Here is a 22,037-nt window from a genome sequence, read left to right as displayed (position 1 = left end):
TCTCCTTGGGAGAGGACAGAGCGAGGTCGCGCTCTGGGTTCACGATGGCTGGCTGGAGGCAGCTTCAAGTCCAGCTGCTGCTGCTGATGCTGATGGACGTGAGCGGACGGCCTCACCCATCACGTACGAGCCTCTGTCTTGTTTTACAAACCACTCACTCTTGTTATTTTAGTTCACCAGGTAAGGCGCCCACTGAGATTTCGAGGGGGGTCGGGAGGAGTTGGTTGGGGGGGGGCCCTTTGTGCTGCACTGCCAAGGCATCGCATTCACACACAGATACAGTCTATAATGTAGACTGTCTACACACATACAGTCTATAACGTAGACTGTACACACAGATACAGTCTTTAATGCAGACTGTCTACACACAGATATAGTCTATAATGTAGACTATCCACACACATATACAGTATAAAATGTAGACTGTTTAGACACAGATGCAGTCCATAATGTAGACTGTCCACACACACAAACAGTCTATAATGTAGACTGTCTATACACAGATAGAGTCTATAATGTAGACTGTGCACGCAAAAATAGTCTATAATTTAGACTGTGTACACAGATACAGTCTATAATGTAGACTGTGAACAGGCACAGTCTATAATGTAGATTGTGTGTACACAGATACAGTCTATAATGTAGACTGTGTACGCATATACAGTCTATAATGTAGACCGTGCACACACATACAGTCTATAATGTAGACTGTGCACGCACTGATGCAGTTTATAATGTAGACTTGCACACACAGATACAGTCTATATTGTAGACTGTCTATACACAGATACAGTCTATAATGTAGACTGCACACACAGATACAGTATATGATGTAAACTGTGTACACACATACAGTTTACAATGTAGACTGTGTACACACATATACAGTCTATAATGTAGACTGTCCACACACAGATACAGTCTATAATGTGGACTGTGTTAACACAGATACAGTCTATAATGTTGACTGTGCGCACACAGATACAGTCTATAATGTAGACTGTGTACACACAGATGCTGTCTATAATGTAGACTGTGTACACACAGGTACAGTCTATAATGTAGACTATACACACATTGTGTGATGGCTGCGGTGCTATGAAAATGTCTCGATAATTTGCATCGCAAAGTCGAAGCACACCCGAGTTGCCGACGGGCGGTCAACGTTTGGCGAGATGGCATTTTGTAGGCAGCAATGGTTATCGATCTGTGTGTGAGTGTGGGGAGTGGTGGTGCAGTGGTTAGCGCGATCTGTGTGTGAGTGTGGGGAGTGGTGGTGCAGTGGTTAGCGCGATCTGTGTGTGAGTGTGGGGAGTGGTGGTGCAGTGGTTAGCACACTGTGTGTGTGTGTGGGGGGGAGTGGTGGTGTAGTGGTTAGCGATCTGTGGGTGGGTGGTTGGGTGAGTAGGTGAGTGGGTGAGTAGGTGAGTGGGTGGTTGGGTGAGTAGGTGAGTGGGTGAGTGGGTGAGTAGGTGAGTGGGTGAGTGGGTGAGTGGGTGAGTGTCTCTCTCCCCGTGTGTCTCCCAAGCAGCTCCTCCCATCTCTGTGTGGATCACGGCAGAAATCGAGCGAAACCTTGTCGTTTTTATCTGCACGGTGTCGAGAAATCCGGAGGATGCCGAGATAGAGTTTAGCAACCCTCACGGGAAGACATACTACTTCCAGAACCACCGAGGTGAGCGGCAAGCACTGTCTCTGTCCCTCTGTCTCTCTCTCTGTCTCTGTCGCTGTGTCTCTCTCTCTCTTTGTCTCTCTATCCCGACGTCTCTCTCTCTCTGTCCCTCTGTCTTTCTGTCTGTGTTTGTCTCCCTCTCTCTCTCTATATCCCCATGTCTCTCTCTGTCTCCCCGTGTCTCCCCGTGTCCCCCCGTGTCCCAGCCTACGATGACCCGCGTGTCTACATTATAAGATGGAGCTACACCGCTGCGGACCTCCTCCTCTCCCAACCCACCCCACGGGACCAGGGGCACTACAGCTGCTCCCTCTCCAGCCCAGACAGCCCCAGGGCCAGCGTCTGGCTCGCCGTCAGCGGTGAGAGACGCTCACCTCACCTCTCTCTACCTCAGACACACACACACAGACACACACACACAAAGACACACACACAGACACACACACAGACACAAAGACACACAAAGACACACACACAAAGACACACACACAAAGACACACACACACACAAAGACACACACACACACAAAGACACACACAACAACAACCGCCATTCGCCACTAAGTGGCGGTGACGTCACCACGACGTTTGTGCCAGGCCAAGTGCACCTTGAGGCCACGTGAAGTGTCAAACGCCCGCTGGCAGGAGGTCACGGGGCAGACCCAGCAGGTGCCACGGGTCGACTGACCGAGATGACCGAGATGACTGGCTGATGCACCACCTGTGCCCCCTACTGTACCAACTTGCTGTGCTTTAGCCACCCGGCGCTCCGCTCGTTGTTGTGAGCGTCGCTCCTCCGCCCTCCGTTGTTGTTGGAGGGCGACTGCCTCCAACTGCCCAGTAGCGTCCTTCACGAGCCTCCTCCACTGAGGCCGATCTTGACACCGCTGGTACCAGTCATCGGCAAGTCCACTCAGCTCCACGTCCTCCTGTACCACATCACTCCATCTCTTCTCTAGCCCGTGCCGCGCCCTTTTAGCCCCCTCGATCCGGCCGAACAAAAGCTGTTTAGGCATGCGGTAGCTGGGCATGCGGGCTACATGACCCAGCCAACGCAGCCTTGCCTGCCGGAGGAGCTCACCGATGGGACTTTGCCCAGATCTTTCAAGGATTTGTGAGCTCCTCACACAATCCAGCCTGGTTAAACCCAGGATGGATCGTAGGCAGGCCAGCCTAAATGTTTCCAACCGGCGAAGATGCTCCATTAGGGGGGTCCACGTTTCACAAGCGTAGAGAAGGGAGGGAATTTAACACGTAGGCTTTCGCGACCAATGTTATTCATAATCAACGTTTTTGGGTTTAGATCGCGTTATTTATAAATGTGTCGTAACCCTCCACCACCCGACACGGCCAATCAGTAAAAATGTGTCACGTTGACAAAAGACAAATAGTTCACTGCTTTAGCCCACCGGTGTGTTGAAGCCACAACATTTACAATTTGAGTACGACGTTTCACTGGTAATTGCATCCAGCATCATCGGGCAATAACGCGATCTAAACCCAAAAACGTTGATTATGAAGGGAGGGAATGACCGTGGCCGAGAAGACCTGAAGCTTCATGCGGAGCGACAGACCAGGTAGCTTCCACACAGCGTTACGCAACCGATGAAAAGATATTGCCGCTCGACTGATTCGGAGTGAGACCTCTGCTGATAAACTGGAGCCGGTCATAAGCACACTGCCCAGGTATGGGAAACTCTCCACTCTCTCCACAACTGCCCCATCACCGATTGGGAGTTGTGGGGGTTGAGTGTCCGATGGTACAAAATACCCAGGCAGGTGCTTAGTTTTGGTGGGGCTGATGGTAAGGCCCCACCTCTTAGTGGCACGCTCCAGTCTCAGCAGCAGCGTCTCCAACTCCTCTTCTGAATGAGCAGCTATTACCAAATCATCGGCATACATAACGTGGTTGACCAATAGGGAGCCATCCCTTGATCGCACCCGGGCGTCGATCAGCCTCCCATTATATCTGTACCAAATGGAAATTCCCCCGGTACAGCTATTGAAGGCTTCACGAACTACGCAGTCGAAATAGATGTTAAATAATGTGGGAGCCAGAGGACATCCCTGTCGCACCCCAAGGTGTACAGGGAAAGGCTCCGACTCCCGGCCACGTAGTTTTACCCGGGCCCGCTCACCATCATGAAGGTCCTTAATGATCGTGAGCAGAGGGTCAGGGACTCCGAAAGCATGAAGAACAACCCAGAGCCCAGGCCTACTGATGGTATCATAGGCCTTGACCAGGTCAATAAAGCAGAGATGTAGGTCTTGTTGGAATTACCTACACCTCTGCTGTAGCAGACGGACAGAAAATATGGCATCTGTACAGGACCGCCCTTTCCTGGAACCGCATTGGGGTTCCGCAAGCCTCTACTCAGCGTGCCTAGCAAGGCGATGTTGAATAATCCTTGCCAGGACCTTTCCCGGCACACTGAGGAGTGAGATGCCCCTGTAGTTGTTACAGTCTGTGCGGTCCCCCTTCTTAAAGAGGGGGACCACCAGGGCATCCTTCCAATCCTGCGGTACCCGTCCAGCGGTTCAGACTGTTGTTATGATGTCATATAGGGCAGTCTGTGCACAAGCGCCACCCTCCCTCAGCATTTCGCTTGGGAGATCATCTCTGCCCGGTGCCTTTCCTGGTCTCAGACTCCGGATCGCCTTCAGTACTTCCTCAACAGCTGGCACCTCAGCCAGCCACTCACAGGGGGTGACCTCCTCCAATATTTGAGGCACCGAAGCCTCAGCAGGGTAATCCCCACTTTGTGCCATGATGTTTTCCTGGCTGAGAGATTTTCCCTCCCCCAGGACCTCACAGAAATGCTCAGCAAATTTGCAAACCTGTTCCTGGGGGTCGGAGATTGGATCACCGTTTTTTCCCCTAATGATGGTAATAGGTGTGGCGCTGCAGGTTACTTTTTTGATGGAGTTAAATAGTGATTTGTGATCGCGGGCCACTGAGGCAGATTCCATCTCCTCAGCAACCCGCGACCACCACCCATCCTTGCAGCGCCTCACGGCTCTCCGAACCTCCGAGCGAAGGCTGCGGTACACCTCCTCATTCTCTGACGTGGGATGCTGTAGCCGATGAGAGTGGGCCTGTCGCTTTTTCTCAACTATCCTGAACATCTCCTCTGTCAGCCAGGGTTTCTGGGGAGGTCTGGACCGCGTACCCAAAGCAGCCATTGCAGCTGCATGAGTCACAGTCTTAAACCTCGCCCATTTATCCTCGACATCAGGTGGAGTGGGGGACGATGCCAACCCCAGCTGCAAGCGATGATGAAATTCTCTCCTGCAACTTTCATCAGCTGAGACCAGGCCACTTTTGGTTGGAATGGGATCCTGGGTGTACACCCACCACCGGAGTGGAAGAATGGCAGGCGCATCTTACAGATGACTAGTCGATGGTCAGAGGGCAGATCAGCTCCACGGTAGGTCCTGGTGTCAAGGACATGGGCTCGCATCCGCTGGTCCGTCACTATGTAGTCCAGCAGATGTTCTTGCTTGGATCCGGCATGGCGTCTGTGACCACCATGGTGTCTGTGACCACCACAGTGGCTAAACAGGGGCTCTGGACGGGTGCGAAGGGCTGGTAACCCCTCCACCTTCAATGAATTACCACGAAACCACGAATTAAACATAAACAAGACACACACACACACAAAGACACACACACACAAAGATACACACACACAGACACACAGAGACACACACACAGATGGACACAGACACACATTTTAAAAGACACACACAAAGACACGCTGGGACACACAGACAACAACCGCCATTCGCCACTAATTTCCCGTCTCTTCCTGCTCTCGCAGCCAAAACCACCACCACCGCTGCCACAACCACCACCCCCCCCACCACCACCCCCCCCACCACCACCCTGCCCACCTCCCTGCCCACCTCCCCACGCCCGCCCGCGGTGTCTGCGGGCGGCAAGGCGACGCTCTCCGCCAGCGGCGTGAGCTCCTCCTCCTCCTCCTGCCGCCTGCGCTCGCTGGCGCCCTTCCTCCTCCTGGCGAACGCAGCCGCCAGCGCTCCGTGCACCCCACGCGGCGGGGAAGATGGAGCGGCACGAAGAGGTGGAGGAGGTGAGGAGGTGGAGGTGGAGGAGGTGAGGAGGAGGTGTTAGTGGAGGAGGTGGAGGAGGAGGTGAGGAGGTGGAGGAGGAGGTGAGGAGGAGGTGTTAGTGGAGGAGGTGGAGGAGGTGGAGTAGGTGGAGGAGGTGGAGGAGGAGGTGGAGGAGGAGGTGGAGGAGGAGGTGAGGAGGAGGTGTTAGTGGAGGAGGTGGAGGAGGAGGAGGTGGAGGAGGTGGAGGAGGAGGAGGAGGTGAGGAGGAGGTGGTGAGGAGGAGGAGGTGGAGGAGGAGGTGTTAGTGGAGAAGGTGGTGGAGGAGGAGGAGGTGGAGGAGGAGGAGTAGTAGGTGGAGGAGGAGGAGGTGAGGAGAGGTGTTAGTGGAGGAAGTGAGGAGGAGGTGTTAGTGGAGGAGGTGTAAGTGGAGGTGGAGGAGGAGGTGGAGGAGGAGGTGGAGGAGGTGAGGAGGAGGTGGAGGAGGTGGAGAAGAAGGGGGAGGAGGTGGAGGTGGAGGAGGTGGTGTAAGGGGTGTAATCGGAGGAGGTGGAGGATGAGGAGTTAAGAGGTGCATGTCTAATCGAGTGTTGACGTTATTTCACCAATATCTTTAAGGACGCTATTGCTGATAACAATTCGTCTACAAGTGCCAGGTGACGTGTCCTCCTCTGTCAACCAACACGATTGCAACTTGTATCGCACGTGGGTGCACGCACTTGCATCGTCGTCGTCATCATCAGGACCGTCTGCTGTCGGCGGCACTGCTTGGTAAGGACAGTCGCTAGCGCCGTGTGACTAGCGGCACCCCGGGATGGTGAAGACGCAGACGATGACGGACTTGAGCAGCCACGACGGAGGGCCCCCCTCTCATGGCGTGGTTCCCGGTGACTTCCCCTGCTGTGAACTTCCCCCTTTAGAGGTCCCCCGGTCATCTACACCGTGGCCTGCTGACGCGAGGACTCGCGTACAGCGCAGTTACCCTTCTCCGCCAGCAGCCGGCGCTATGCCCCTACAATAGCATCAACAGTAACAACAATAACATCAACAGTAACAACAATAGCATCAACAATAGCATCAACAGTAACAACAATAACATCAACAGTAACAACAATAGCATCAACAATAACAACAATAACATCAACAGTAACAACAATAGCATCAACAATAGCATCAACAATAGCATCAACAGTAACAACAATAACATCAACAGTAACAACAATAGCATCAACAATAACAACAATAACATCAACAGTAACAACAATAGCATCAACAATAGCATCAACAATAGCATCAACAATAGCATCAACAATAACATCAACAATAGCATCAACAACATCAACAATAACATCAACAATAGCATCAACAACATCAACAATAGCATCAACAACATCAATAACATCAACAACAACAATAACATCAACAATAGCATCAACAATAACATCAATAGCATCAACAATAACATCAACAATAACATCAACAATAGCATCAACAATAACATCAACAATAGCATCAACAATAACATCAACAGTAACCTTAAATTTGGAGCTTTCGTGACTGCAGGAATTACTCTTTGGTTATTTCGGTAAAGTCACGTATAAAGATAAAATAATAAATTAAATAATAGCATACGACGTTTCGATTGCAACACAAGCAATCATCATCAGGTATAAATGAAATAGCAACAGAAAATCTAACCAGAAAACTATAGACAGACACACAAGCAGACAGACATCACCAAGATACACAGAGCAACACAGGCACAGAGAGGGGGATCGTCTCCGTGGGGTGGCCACCCCACGGAGACGATCCCACACAGACACCCACAGAGACATAGACACCCACAGAGACCCGTAGACACCAGCAGACACGCACAGACACACACAGACACATAGACACCCACAGAGACACATAGACACCCACAGAGACCCGTTGACACCAGCAGACACGCACAGACACACACAGACACATAGACACCCACAGAGACACATAGACACCCACAGAGACCCGTTGACACCAGCAGACACGCACAGACACACACAGACACATAGACACCCACAGAGACACATAGACACCCACAGAGACCCGTAGACACCAGCAGACACGCACAGACACACACAGACACATAGACACCCACAGAGACATAGACACCCACAGAGACCCGTAGACACCAGCAGACACGCACAGACACACACAGACACATAGACACCCACAGAGACACATAGACACCCACAGAGACCCGTAGACACCAGCAGACACGCACAGACACACACAGACACATAGACACCCACAGAGACATAGACACCCACAGAGACCCGTAGACACCAGCAGACACGCACAGACACACACAGACACATAGACACCCACAGAGACATAGACACCCACAGAGACCCGTAGACACCAGCAGACACGTACAGACACACACAGACACATAGATACCCACAGAGACACATAGACACCCACAGAGACCCGTAGACACCAGCAGACACGCACAGACACACACAGAGACATAGACACCCACAGAGACCCGTAGACACCAGCAGACATGCACAGACACACACAGACACATAGACACCCACAGAGACATAGACACCCACAGAGACCCGTAGACACCAGCAGACACGCACAGACACACACAGACACATAGAGACCCACAGAGACACATAGACACCCACAGAGACCCGTAGACACCAGCAGACACGCACAGAGACCCATAGAGACACCCATAGATTATGGGTGTCTCTGTGGGCCTCTGTGCGTGTCTATGGGTTTATGTGAGTCTCTGTGCGTGTCTATTGGTCTCTATAGATCTTTGTAGGTCTCTGTGGGTGTCTATGGGTATCTTTGGGTCTCTGTGGGTGTCTATGGGTGTCTGTGGGTGTCTCTTTGATGACGATCAAGATGTCCCCCTCCTCAGAGGAGCTGATGTCATTTTTTTTTATCACTTCTGACAAAGAGCGTCAGAGTGGGGCTCGGTCAATACGAAAACAAAGTTTGAGTTTTAGTTTTTATATTTAGTTTAGTTTACTCTCTCTCCCATATCTCTCTCTTCCTGTGTCTCTCTCTCCCATGTCTCTCTCCCCGTGTCTCTCTCCCCGTGTCGCTCTCCCCGTGTCTCTCTCTCCCCGTGTCTCTCCCATGCAGCTGCTCCGCTCTCTGTGTGGGCCACGGGAGACACGGTGTCCGAGGGAGACACGGCCACTCTACGCTGCACCGTGTCAGACAATCCGGACTCAGACTCAATTCAGTGGAGCAACCCTCAAGGTCACACACTCTACTTCGAGAGCGTCAAGGGTGAGCGACAAGCGCTGTCTCTGTCTCTCTCTGTCTTTCTCTGTCTCTGTTTCTCTCTGTCTCTCTCTCTGTCTCTCTCTGTCTCTGTCTGTCTCTCTCTGTCTCTCTCTGTCTCTCTCTGTCTCTCTCTCTGTGTCTCCCTGTCTCCCCGTGTCTCAGCCCACATGGACCCACGTGTCTCTCTGTCTGTCTCTGTCTCTCTGCGTCTCTCTCTGTCTCTGTGTCTCTCTCTGTGTCTCTCTGTCTCTGTGTCTCCGTGTCTTAGCCCACACAGACCCGCGTGTCTCTCTGCTGCACTGGAGCTCCACCAGGCTGGACGTCACCATCTCGCGCGTCACCTCGCGGGACCAGGGGCTCTACAGCTGCTCCCTCTTCAGCCTGGGGACCCCCACGGCGTACGCGTCACTCACCGTCAGAGGTGAGCGACGCTCACCTCGCCACTCTTGTGTCTGTGTCGTTTTCGACAATGTACACTAAGAATGGCTCTCATCATTTTTTAGAATAAGTCTCCCCGTGTCTCTCTCTCTCTGACCGTGTCTATCTCACCGTGTCTCTGTATTTCACCATGTCTCCCCGTGTCTCACCGTGTCTCCCCGTGTCTCTCTCACCGTGTTTCCCCGTGTCTCTCTCACCGTGTCTCTCACCGTGTCTCTGTATTTCACCATGTCTCCCCGTGTCTCACCATGTCTCCCCGTGTCTCCCCGTGTCTCTCTCTCTCACCGGGTCTCCCCGTGACTCTCTATCTCACCACATCTCCCCGTATCTCCTCGTGTCTCTGTATCTCACCATGTCTCCCCGTGTATCCCCGTGACTCTGTATCTCACCATGTCTCACCGTGTCTCACCATGTCTCTACGTCTTCCCATGTCTCACCGTGTCTGTTTATCTCACCCCGTGTCTCCCTGTGTCTCCCCGTGTCTCTCTCTCTCCCCGTGTCTCTCTCCCCGTGTGTCTCTCTCCCCGTGTCTCTCTCCCCGTGTGTCTCTCTCCCCGTGTCTCTCTCCCCGTGTGTCTCTCTCCCCGTGTCTCTCTCCCCGTGTGTCTCTCTCCCCGTGTCTCTCTCCCCGTGTGTCTCTCTCCCTGTGTCTCTCTCCCTGTGTCTCTCTCCCCATGTCTCTCTCCCCGTGTGTCTCTCTCCCCGTGTCTCTCTCTCTCCCTGTGTCTCTCTCCCCGTGTGTCTTTCTCCCCGTGTGTCTCTCTCCCCGTGTCTCTCTCCCCGTGTCTCTCTCCCCGTGTCTCTCTCCCCGTGTGTCTCTCTCCCTGTGTCTGTCTCCCCGTGTCTCTCTCCCCATGTGTCTCTCTCCCCATGTCTCTCTCCCCGTGTCTCTCTCTCCCCGTGTCTCTCTCCCTGTGTGTCTCTCTCCCTGTGTCTCTCTCCCCGTGTCTCTCTCCCCGTGTCTCTCTCTTCCCGTGTCTCTCTCCCCGTGTCTCTCTCTCCCCGTGTCTCTCTCTCCCCGTGTGTCTCTCTCCCCGTGTCTCTCTCCCCGTGTCTCTCTCTCCCCGTGTCTCTCTCCCCGTGTGTCTCTCTCCCCGTGTCTCTCTCCCCGTGTCTCTCTCCCCATGTCTCTCCCCGTGTCTTTCTCCCCGTGTCTCTCTCCCTGTGTGTCTCTCTCTCCCTGTGTCTCTCCCCGTGTGTCTCTCTCCCCGTGTCTCTCCCCCCGTGTGTCTCTCTCCCCGTGTCTCTCTCCCCATGTGTCTCTCTCCCCGTGTCTCTCTCCCCGTGTCTCTCTCCCCGTGTCTCTCTTTTCCCGTGTCTCTCCCATGCAGCTGCTCCGCTCTTTGTGTGGGCCACGGGAGACACGGTGTCCGAGGGAGACACGGCCACTCTACGCTGCACCGTGTCAGACAATCCGGACTCAGACCCAATCCAGTGGAGCAACCCTCACGGTCACACACTCTACTTCGAGAGCGTCAAGGGTGAGCGCAAACACCATCTCTGTCTGTCTCTGTCTCTCTCTGTCTCTCTCTCTCTCTCTGTGTCTCCCTGTCTCCCCGTGTCTCAGCCCACATGGACCCGCGTGTCTCTCTGTCTGTCTGTGTCTCTCTGTGTCTCTCTCTCTGTGTCTCTCTGTCTGTGTCTCTCTGTGTTTCTCTCTCTGTGTCTCTCTCTCTCTCTGTGTCTCTCTGTCTCTGTGTCTCTCTCTGTGTCTCTCTCTCTCTCTGTGTCTCTCTGTCTCTGTGTCTCTCTCTGTGTCTCTCTGTCTCTGTGTCTCTCTGTCTCTGTGTCTCCGTGTCTCAGCCCTCATGGACCCGCGTGTCTCTCTGCTGCACTGGAGCTCCACCCGGCTGGACGTCACCATCTCGCGCGTCTCCACGCGGGACCAGGGGCTCTACAGCTGCTCCCTCTTCAGCCTGGGGACCCCCACTGCGTACGCGTCGCTCACCGTCAGAGGTGAGCGACGCTCACCTCGCCACTCTTGTATCCGTGTCGTTTTCGACAATGTACACTAAGAATGACTCTGATCATTTTTTTTTGAATAAGTTTGATCCGGATGCAGCGCGGGGGCTTGGACGGGGGTCACCCCTCACACCCCGCTGAACCCTTGCCTCACCACACACCGAGTCTCCCCGTGTCTCTCTCTCTCTCACCGTGTCTCTGTATTTCACCATGTCTCCCCGTGTCTCACCGTGTCTCCCCGTGTCTCTCTCTCTCACCGTGTCTCCCCGTTGCTCCCCATGTCTCCCCGTGTCTCTCTGTCTCACCGTGTCTCCCCGTGTCTCCCCGTGTCTCTCTCACCGTGTCTCTGTATCTCGCCATGTCTCACCGTGTCTCTCTCTCTCACCGTGTCTCCCCGTGTCTCCCCGTGTCTCCCCGTGTCTCTCTGTCTCACCGTGTCTCCCCGTGTCTCCCCGTGTCTCTCTCACCGTGTCTCTGTATCTCACCATGTCTCACCATGTCTCACCGTGTCTCACCATGTCTCTACGTCTTCCCATGTCTCACCGTGTCTGTTTATCTCACCCCGTGTCTAACCGTGTCTCCCCGTGTCTCTCTCTCACCATCTCTAACCGTGTCTCCCTGTGTCTGTGTAGACAGCACCACCACCATCACCGTTTCCAAAACCACCATCACCGCCGCTGCTGCTGATGATGATGATGGTGTGTGGGATGACTCTGTGCTGGATGGTGGTGCTGGTGTGGGTACTGGGTCTCTGCTGGTTGTTGCCATAGTCCCACCTCTCATCTTCTCCCTCGTCTGCCTCATTGTCCTGGCGAGATCATTCAAAGGGAGACGCAGGAGTGGGACACACGGAGACACACGTGGACTCACAGACACGCAGAGACACACAGAGATTCACGGAGACACACGGAGACACACAGAGATTCACGGAGACACACGGAGACACACAGAAACTCACGGAGACACGCAGAGACACACAGAGATTCACGGAGACACACGGAGACACACAGAAACTCACGGAGACACGCAGAGACACACAGAGATTCACGGAGACACACGGAGACTCACGGAAACACACGAGACACAGACACAGAGACAACAACAACCGCCATTCGCCACTAGGTGGCGGTGACATCACCACGGCGCTTGTGCCAGGCCATGTGCAGGTTGAGGCCACGTGAAGTGTCGAACGCCCGCTGGCAGGAGGTCACAGGGCAGACCCAGGTGCCACGGGTCGACTGACTGAGATGACTGGCTGATACACCATCTGTGCCCCCTACTGTGCCAACTTGCTGTGCTTTAGCCACCCGGCGCTCCGCTCGTTGTTGTGAGCGTCGCTCCTCTGCCCTCCGTTGTTGTTGGAGGGCGACTGCCTCCAACACGGAGACACACACAGAGACACACACAGACACACACACGGAGACACACACACTGAGACACACACAGAGACACACACGGAGACACACACAGAGACACACACGGAGACACACACGGAGACACACACACTGAGACACGTGGAGACACACGGAGACACATGGAGACACACACACAGAGACTCATGGAGACACACGGAGACACACGGAGACACACACAGAGACACACACAGAGACACACGGAGACACACACACTGAGACACGTGGAGACACACGGAGACACATGGAGACACACACACAGAGACTCATGGAGACACATGGAGACACACGGAGACACACAGAGACACACACGGAGACACACACACTGAGACACGTGGAGACACACGGAGACACGTGGAGACACACGGAGACACATGGAGACACACACACAGAGACTCATGGAGACACACAGAGACACACGGAGACACACACAGAGACACACACAGAGACACACACGGAGACACACACATAGAGACATACACACAGAGACACAGACTCACGAAGACACACAGAGACACAGAAATACAGAGACACACAGAGACACACACACAGAGACACACGAAGACACACACATAAATACGGAGACACACATAGATACACAGAGACACACAGACACAGACACTTACAGAGACTCACAGACACTCACGGAGACACATGGAGATAGACAGAGACACCAAGAGACACACATAGACACACGGAGACACGGTGAGACGTAGACATTCAGGTAAGAGACGCTGGGAGTTGGTGAGTGCCAACTGCCTGGAATCTACACACTGCCTTGCTCTGTGCTGTGTTGGTAATTGTAGTGTCTCTCTCTGTCTCTCTGTCTCTGTGCCTCCCTTCCTCTCTCTCCCCGTGTAGGCATCTATGTAATTACTGAGAGAAGGAGCGGAGAGAGTATCCCGGATTTGAAGAATGTTACCGAAGAGAGATACACGGGGAGACAGACACAGAATTAGAGACACGGGAAGAGAGACATGGGGAGATAGACACACGGGGAGAGAGACACGGGGAGAGAGACACACGGGGAGAGAGACACGGGGAGTGTGGCCATGATGCCAGACAAATAAAACATCAGCAGCGCGTTCTCAGTGTGTTTTTTTGGTACAGTGTATCGTGTAATGTGTACACTTTACACTACTCTATACACTACACTATACACTACACTACACACTACACTATACACTACTCTATACACTACACAGACAGACACACAGACACACAGACACACACAGACACATACAGACATAGACACAAACACAGACACAACAACAACCGCCATTCGCCACTAAGTGGCGGTGACGTCACCACGACGCTTGTGCCAGGCCATGTGCACCTTGAGGCCACGTGAAGTGTCGAACGCCCGCTGGCAGGTCACGGGGCAGACCCAGCAGGTGCCACGGGTCGGCTGACTGAGATGACCGAGATGACTGGCTGATGCACCGCCTGTGCCCCCTACTGTACCAACTTGCTGTGCTTTAGCCACCCGGCGCTCCGCTCGTTGTTGTGAGCGTCGCTCTTCCGCCCTCCGTTGTTGTTGGAGGGCGACTGCCTCCAACTGCCCAGTAGCGTCCTTCACGAGCCTCCTCCACTGAGGCAGACACACGTTTTAAAAGACACACACAGATGGACATAGACACATTTTAAAAGACAGACACACAGACAAAGACACGCTGGGACACAGACAACAACCGCCATTTGCCACTAATTTCCCGTCTCCCTGCTTTCGCAGCCACCACCAACATCACCACCAACACCCCCCCCCACCACCACCGTCACCTCCTCCAACCCGGGTCGCCAGGTTTATAGACCAGGGCGCTAACCGCTGCACCACCGCTCCCCACTAGCACAGACAGCAGCAGGCATCGTCAGGGTCGGGATCGAACCCACGACCCCCTGTAGACCAGGCGAGGTAGTCAACATCTCATAGCCACCGTGATGATGATGAGAGAGAGATCGAACCCACGACGTCCTGTAGACCAGGCGAGGTGGTCAACATCTCATAGCCACCGTGATGATGATGAGAGAGAGATCGAACCCACGACCTCCTGTAGACCAGGCGAGGTAGTCAATATCTCATAGCCACCGTGATAATGATGAGAGAGAGATCGAACCCACGACGTCCTGTAGACCAGTCGAGGTGGTCAACATCTCATAGCCACCGTGATGATGATGAGAGATCGAACCCACGACCTCCTGTAGACCAGGCGAGGTGGTCAACATCTCATAGCCACCGTGATAATGATGAGAGAGAGATCGAACCCACGACCTCCTGTAGACCAGGCGAGGTGGTCAACATCTCATAGCCACCGTGATGATGATGAGAGAGAGATCGAACCCACGACCTCCTGTAGACCAGGCGAGGTGGTCAACATCTCATAGCCACCGTGATGATGGTGAGAGAGAGATCGAACCCACGACCTCCTGTAGACCAGGCGAGGTAGTCAACATCTCATAGCCACCGTGATGATGATGAGAGAGAGATCGAACCCACGACCTCCTGTAGACCAGGCGAGGTGGTCAACATCTCATAGCCACCGTGATGATGATGAGAGAGAGATCGAACCCACGACCTCCTGTAGACCAGGCGAGGTAGTCAACATCTCATAGCCACCGTGATGATGATGAGAGAGAGATCGAACCCACGACCCCCTGTAGACCAGGCGAGGTGGTCAACATCTCATCGCCACAGTGATGATGATGAGAGAGAGATCGAACCCACGACCTCCTGTAGACCAGGCGAGGTAGTCAACATCTCATAGCCACCGTGATGATGATGAGAGAGAGATCGAACCCACGACCTCCTGTAGACCAGGCGAGGTGGTCAACATCTCATAGCCACACGGAGCCAGCGGAACGGATAATGTAATCGATGATAATCGATCATCAGAGAGCGGGAGACACGCAAAACGATGATTATAATCGATGGTAATCGATTAGCAGAGAGAGACGCGCAAACCAACGATTAGAATCGATGAGAATCGAACAAACGATTCACGGTGACGTCATAACCCGGACACCATCGCCAAGTTCAAGATGGCGGCACCCAGGTTGGAGGTTGTTGTTGTGGTGGTTGTTGTGGTGGTGGTTGTTGTGGTGGTGGTTTTTGTGGTGGTTGTTGTTGTGGTGGTGGTTGTAGTGGTGGTGGTTGTAGTGGTGGTTGTTGTTGTGGTGGTTGTTGTTGTGGTGGTGGTTGTGGTGGTTGTAGTGGTGGTGTTTGTGGTGGTGGTGGTTGTGGTGGTGGTGGTTGTGGTGGTGGTTGTTGTGGTGGTGGTAGTTGTGGTGGTGGTTCTTGTTGTGGTGGTTGTTGTTTGTGTGGTGGTGGTTGTTGTGGTGATGGTTGTGGTGGTGGTTGTGGTGGTGGTAGTGGTGGTTGTTGTGGTGGTGGTTGTAGTGGTGGTTGTAGTTGTGGTTGTGGTGGTTGTAGTGGTGGTGGTGGTTGTTGTGGCGGTGGTTGTAGTGGTTGTGGTGGTGGTGGTTGTTGTGGTGGTTGTTGTGGTGGTTGTTGTGGTGGTTGTTGTGGTGGTTGTAGTGGTGGTGGTGGTTGTGGTGGTGGTTGTTGTTGTGGTGGTGGTTGTGGTGGTTGTGGTGGTGGTGGTTGTAGTGGTGGTGGTTGTCGTGGTGGTTGTTGTGGTGGTTGTTGTAGTGGTGGTTGTTGTGGTGGTTGTTGTAGTGGTGGTTGTTGTGGTGGTTGTAGTGGTGGTGGTTGTTGTGGTGGTGGTTGTTGTGGTGGTGGTTGTTGTGGTGGTTGTGGTGGTGGTTGTTGTGGTGGTTGTGGTGGTTGTGGTGGTGGTTGTTGTGGTGGTTGTTTGTGTGGTGGTGGTTATTGTGGTGGTGGTGGTTGTTGTGGTGGTTGTGGTGGTGGTTGTTGTTGTTTGTGTGGTGGTGGTTGTTGTGGTGATGGTTGTTTGTGTGGTGGTGGTTGTTGTTGTTGTTGTGGTTGTTGTTTGTGTGGTGGTGGTGGTTGTTGTTTGTGTGGTGGTGGTTGTTGTTGTGGTGGTGGTTGTTGGGTTTAACCAGGCTGGATTGTGTGAGGAGCTCACAATTCCTTGAAAGATCTGGGCAAAGTCCCATCGGTGAGCTCCTCCGGCAGGCAAGGCTGCGTTGGCTGGGTCATGTAGCCCGCATGCCCAGCCACCGCATGCCTAAACAGCTTTTGTTCGGCCTTATTGAGGGGGCTAAACGGGCGCGGCACGGGCTAGAGAAGAGATGGAGTGATGTGGTACAGGAGGACGTGGAGCTGAGTGGACTTGCCGATGACTGATACCAGCGGTGTCAGGATCGGCCTCTGTGGAGGAGGCTCGTGAAGGACGCTACTGGGCAGTTGGAGGCAGTCGCCCTAACAACAACGGAGGTTGGAGGAGCGACGCTCACAACAACGAGCGGAGCGCCGGGTAGCTAAAGCACAGCAAGTTGGTACAGTAGGGGGCACAGGTGGTGCATCAGCCAGTCATCTCGGTCATCTCGGTCAGTCGACCCGTGGCACCTGCTGGGTCTGCCCCGTGACCTCCTGCCAGCGGGCGTTCGACACTTCACGTGGCCTCAAGGTGCACGTGGCCTGGCACAAGCGTCGTGGTGACATCACCGCCACTTAGTGGCGAATGGCGGTTGCTGTTGTTGTAATGTGTGTGTGTCTGTGTGTAATGTCTACACACACACACGCTCACCTCTCCCCCACTCCCCCCCTCCCAGGCCGAAGGACTTTGTCACCACCATGGCCACCGCGGCGCTCCTGTCTGACGCTCCACGCCCTGCCCCTGCTGCTGCCCCTGCTGCTGCTGCTGCTGCCCCTGCTGCTGCTGCCCCTGCTGCTGCTGCCCCTGCTGCTGCTGCCCCTGCTGCTGCTGCCCCTGCTGCCCCTGCTGCTGCCCCTGCTGCTGCTGTCCCTGCTGCTGCTGCCCCTGCTGCTGCCCCTGCTGCCCCTGCTGCTGCCCCTGCTGCTGTCTCTGCTGCTGCCCCTGCTGCTGCCCCTCCTGCTGCCCCTGCTGCTGCCCCTGCTGCTGCCCCTGCTGCTGTCCCTCCTGCTGCTGCCCCTGCTGCTGTCCCTCCTGCTGCTGCCCCTGCTGCTGCTGCCCCTGCTGCTGCCCCTGCTGCTGCTGCCCCTGCTGCTGCTGCTGCCCCTGCTGCTGCTGCTGCCCCTGCTGCTGCTGCCCCTGCTGCTGCTGCCCCTGCTGCTGCTGGTGGTGTTGTCGGTGGTGGCGATGGTGGTGATGTTGCCGGTGGTGGCGGTGATTGCGAGCAACCTGAGGAGTTGGCGGTGGTGTGGGCGGCTGGGAAGCTGCGCTCAATATTCACGCTGCTCGTTGAGTGTGAGGAGGACGACCATGTGAGACCACGGGTGGGGCGCACGGGGGGACAAGGATATGTGTCTGTGTGTGTGTAGGTCGACTCAGCCTCAAATGTGCAAACATCGCTGCTAGGGCGACAAAGGGCGCGGTATTGGCCTTCGACCCCCTCGTGTGACGTGCCGGCCTTTACAGGTGCTACTCGCTAACAGCACTTGCTCATACAGTCTGTGAAGGCTATACGGGAGATTTTTGTGCACGGCACGGGCTAGAGAAGAGATGGAGTGATGTGGTACCGGAGGACGTGGAGCTGAGTGGACTTGCCGATGACTGGTACCAGCGGTGTCAAGATCGGCCTCTGTGGAGGAGGCTCGTGAAGGACGCTACTGGGCAGTTGGAGGCAGTCGCCCTCCAACAACAACGGAGGGCGGAGGAGCGACGCTCGCAACAACGAGCGGAGCGCCGGGTGGCTAAAGCACAGCAAGTTGGTTCAGTAGGGGGCACAGGTGGTGCATCAGCTAGTCATCTCGGTCATCTCAGTCAGTTGACCCGTGGCACCTGGGTTTGCCCCTTGACCTCCTGCCAGTGGGCGTTTTTGACACTTCACGTGGCCTCAAGGTGCACATGGCCTGGCGAATGGCAGTTGTTGTTGTTTGTGTATCTCCTCACCTCCCCGTGCCCCTACAGGTGCTTGCGTCTGCATGCGAGGTGTTGCAAATCCTCAGCTCCAGCCATGCTGGCGCATTGGCATTTAACAACAATGCAAGCCTCGCGGCCTTAGCCAGCCTGCTGGGACGCACTCACAACCCTCAAGCCCTGGAGAAGATCACCGGTAGAAACCCACCCACACCACCCACACTCACCATCCACACTCACCACCCACACTCAGCACCCACACTCACCATCCACACTCACCACCCACACTCAGCACCCACACTCACCATCCACACTCACCACCCACACTCACCATCCACACTCACCACCCACACTCACCATCCACACTCACCACCCACTCTCACCACCCACACTCACCACCCACACTCACCACCCACGCTCACCACCCACGCTCACCACCCACCCTCACCACCACCCACGCTCACCACCCACACTCACCACCCACGCTCACCACCCACGCTCACCACCCACGCTCACCACCCACGCTCACCATCCACGCTCACCACCCACACTCACCACCCACACTCACCACCACCCACGCTCACCACCCACACTCACCACCCACGCTCACCACCCACACTCACCACCCACACTCACCACCCACGCTCACCACCCACGCTCACCACCCACACTCACCACCCACACTCACCATCCACACTCACCACCCACGCTCACACCCACGCTCACCACCCACGCTCACCACCCACGCTCACCACCCACCCTCACACCACCCACGCTCACCACCCACACTCACCACCCACGCTCACCACCCACACTCACCACCCACACTCACCACCCACGCTCACCACCCACGCTCACCACCCACACTCACCACCCACACTCACCATCCACGCTCACCACCCACGCTCACCACCCACGCTCACCACCACGCTCACACCCACGCTCACCACCCACGCTCACCCCACCCCACGCTCACCACCCACGCTCACCACCCACGCTCACCACCCACGCTCACCACCCACACTCACCACCCACGCTCACCACCCACACTCACCATCCACACTCACCACCCACGCTCACCACCCACCCTCGCCACCCACACTCACCACCCACACTCACCACCCATGCTCACCACCCACGCTCACCACCCACCCTCGCCACCCACACTCACCACCCACACTCACCACCCATGCTCACCACCCACGCTCACCACCCACCCTCGCCACCCACACTCACCACCCACACTCACCACCCACCCTCGCCACCCCTACCCCAGGCACGCTGTGGAACCTGTCGCGCCACGAGTTTCTGAGGGCTGCGCTGGTGGAGCTTTGCCTCCCGGCGCTGGTGGAGCACGTGCTGGTGCCAGAGAGCGGCTGGAGGAGCAACTTTGGAGACTCGCCCGCCTCACCCTCCCCACCCGGCTCGTCCGCCTCGCCTTCCGCGGCGTTCTGCAACGCCTTGACGTGCCTACGGTAAGGGGCGGTGATTTCGTGGTGGACGCGACGGGGAACGCCGCGGTTGACGCGACGTCACGCGGTGGACGCGACGGGGAACGTCGGGGGTTCACGTCACGGCGGTGACATTGCAGGGAGTTGAGCTCGGCAGATCCGGACGGACGGCTGAGCACGTGGAAGGGCGAGGGGCTGGTGGACTGCGTGCTGCGCTTCGTCCGCTCGGCACTGAGAGGGCGCAACATCGAGACCAAGGTGACCCCCACACCGCGATGGGTAGCGGTGGTGTAGCGGTTAGCGCTACGCTGCTCTATGAACCCGGCGGCGGGTCCAAGTGTGTCGAGTCCAACTCGGTCGCAGACGTTGTCTTGGGAGCAACACTCTTCAGCGACACAACACAAGCTACACTTGGGTGTTGACCGCGTGACTAGAGGCTTCTTCAACCCGATGCGGATCTTCATCGCCAGCAACACGAAGAACCCCGAGCCCCTCACTCTTTGGTCTGCATCAGCAGCAGGCCACGCTTTCCCGCCCGTTGACAGACACTTGCGTGGCGTCCGAAACGTCGTGATTTAATTTAGTTTTATTTTATTTTTCACCTACGTGACTTTACCGAAAACACCAAAGAGTATGAATCATCGCAGTCGCGAAAACTTCAGATCTAGAACCCCTCGCCCCGCCCACCTTCTAGATCTCTCCGGCTCTTTCCCGAAGGCTCCCCGAAGGCTCTTGTAGACCACGTGACCGCCCAGCGGCCCCCCGTTCACCGGTGGCCCCCCTCCAATATCATCCGGTGACGTGTCGGCAGGTCAACCGGCGTAACGTGCCCCAACGTAACCCTGGCTGGCTGACGCTCCCTCTCGCTCCCTCGCCGGGAGCCCGCACCGCACGCCGTACGTGGTGCCTCCGCGCTGACCAGCGCTCACCCAGGCCCCGCTAGGGCTGGCGGTACTACGCCCAGTGAGCGGGCTGCAAGTAATGCCAACACATCATCTGCCGTAGCTTCGTAAGCCCGGCACCACACAGTGACAATCACAGTCACTACACAAGCAAGAACATCTGCTGGACTACATTGTGACGGACCAGTGGATGTGGGCCCATGTCCTTGACACCAGGAGCTGATTTGCCCACTGACCATTGACTTGTCATCTGCAAGATGTGCCTGCCATTCTTCCACTCCGGTGGTGGGTGTATACCCAGGACCCCATTCAAACCCATCGTGGCATGGCCTCAGCTAGCGGATTAAAGTTTCAAGCAAGAATTTCATCATCGCTTGCGGCTAGGGTTGGCATCGTCCCCCACTCATGTCGAGGGGAAATGGGCGAGGTTTAGGACTGTGGCTCATGCAGCTGCAATGGCTACTTTGGGTACACGGTCCATACCTCCTCAGAGACCCTAGCTGACAAAAGAGGTGTTCAGGCTGGCTGAAAAAAAGCGACAGGCCCTCTCTCATTGTCTACAGCATCCCACGTCAGAGAATGAGGAAGCTTTCCACAGCCTTCGCTCGGAGGTTCGGAGAGCCGTGAGGTGCTGCAAGGATGGGTGGTGGTCGTGGGTTGCTGAGGAGATGGAGTCTGCCTCAATGGCCTGCGATCACAAATCGCTGTTTATTTCATAAAAAAGTAACCTGCAACGCCACACCTATTACCATCATTAGGGAAAAGAACGGTGATCCAATCTCCGACCCTCAGGAACAGGTTTGCAGATTTGCTGAGCATTTCTGTGAGGTCCTGGGGGAGGGGAAATACCCCAGCCTGGAAAACATCGTGGGACAAAGTGGGGATGACCCTGCTGAGGCTGCGGTGCCTCAAATATTG

General features: G+C 55.3%; 1 protein-coding gene across 1 annotated transcript; it reads left to right on the top strand.

Annotated features, from left to right (window-relative positions):
• Positions 1-13,845, top strand: LOC133362782 (uncharacterized). The gene is made up of 9 exons (XM_061581733.1): positions 1-123; positions 1,562-1,675; positions 1,879-2,024; positions 5,615-5,765; positions 8,887-9,036; positions 9,311-9,454; positions 10,803-10,952; positions 11,275-11,427; positions 13,707-13,845. The coding sequence occupies exons 1-9, from the start codon at positions 45-47 to the stop codon at positions 13,802-13,804; spliced, it is 1,185 nt and encodes a 394-aa protein (XP_061437717.1). The 5' UTR covers positions 1-44; the 3' UTR covers positions 13,805-13,845.
• The last annotated feature ends 8,192 nt before the right edge of the window (positions 13,846-22,037 follow it).

This window comes from Lethenteron reissneri, unplaced genomic scaffold, assembly GCF_015708825.2.
Source record: "Lethenteron reissneri isolate LAM-NWPU_2019-01 unplaced genomic scaffold, ASM1570882v1 scaffold_1618, whole genome shotgun sequence".
Taxonomy (NCBI): domain Eukaryota; kingdom Metazoa; phylum Chordata; class Hyperoartia; order Petromyzontiformes; family Petromyzontidae; genus Lethenteron; species Lethenteron reissneri.
This window is presented reverse-complemented; position numbering and strand designations above follow the sequence as displayed.

Excerpts from the sequence above, each read along its gene's own strand:
- LOC133362782 (XM_061581733.1), top strand. The coding sequence starts at position 45 with ATGGCTGGCTGGAGGCAGCTTCAAGTCCAGCTGCTGCTGCTGATGCTG. Across the intron at positions 2,025-5,614 it reads GGGCCAGCGTCTGGCTCGCC|GCGACGCTCTCCGCCAGCGG; the intron begins GTCAGCGGTGAG and ends GCGGGCGGCAAG. Across the intron at positions 11,428-13,706 it reads CGCGTCGCTCACCGTCAGAG|GCATCTATGTAATTACTGAG; the intron begins GTGAGCGACGCT and ends CTCCCCGTGTAG.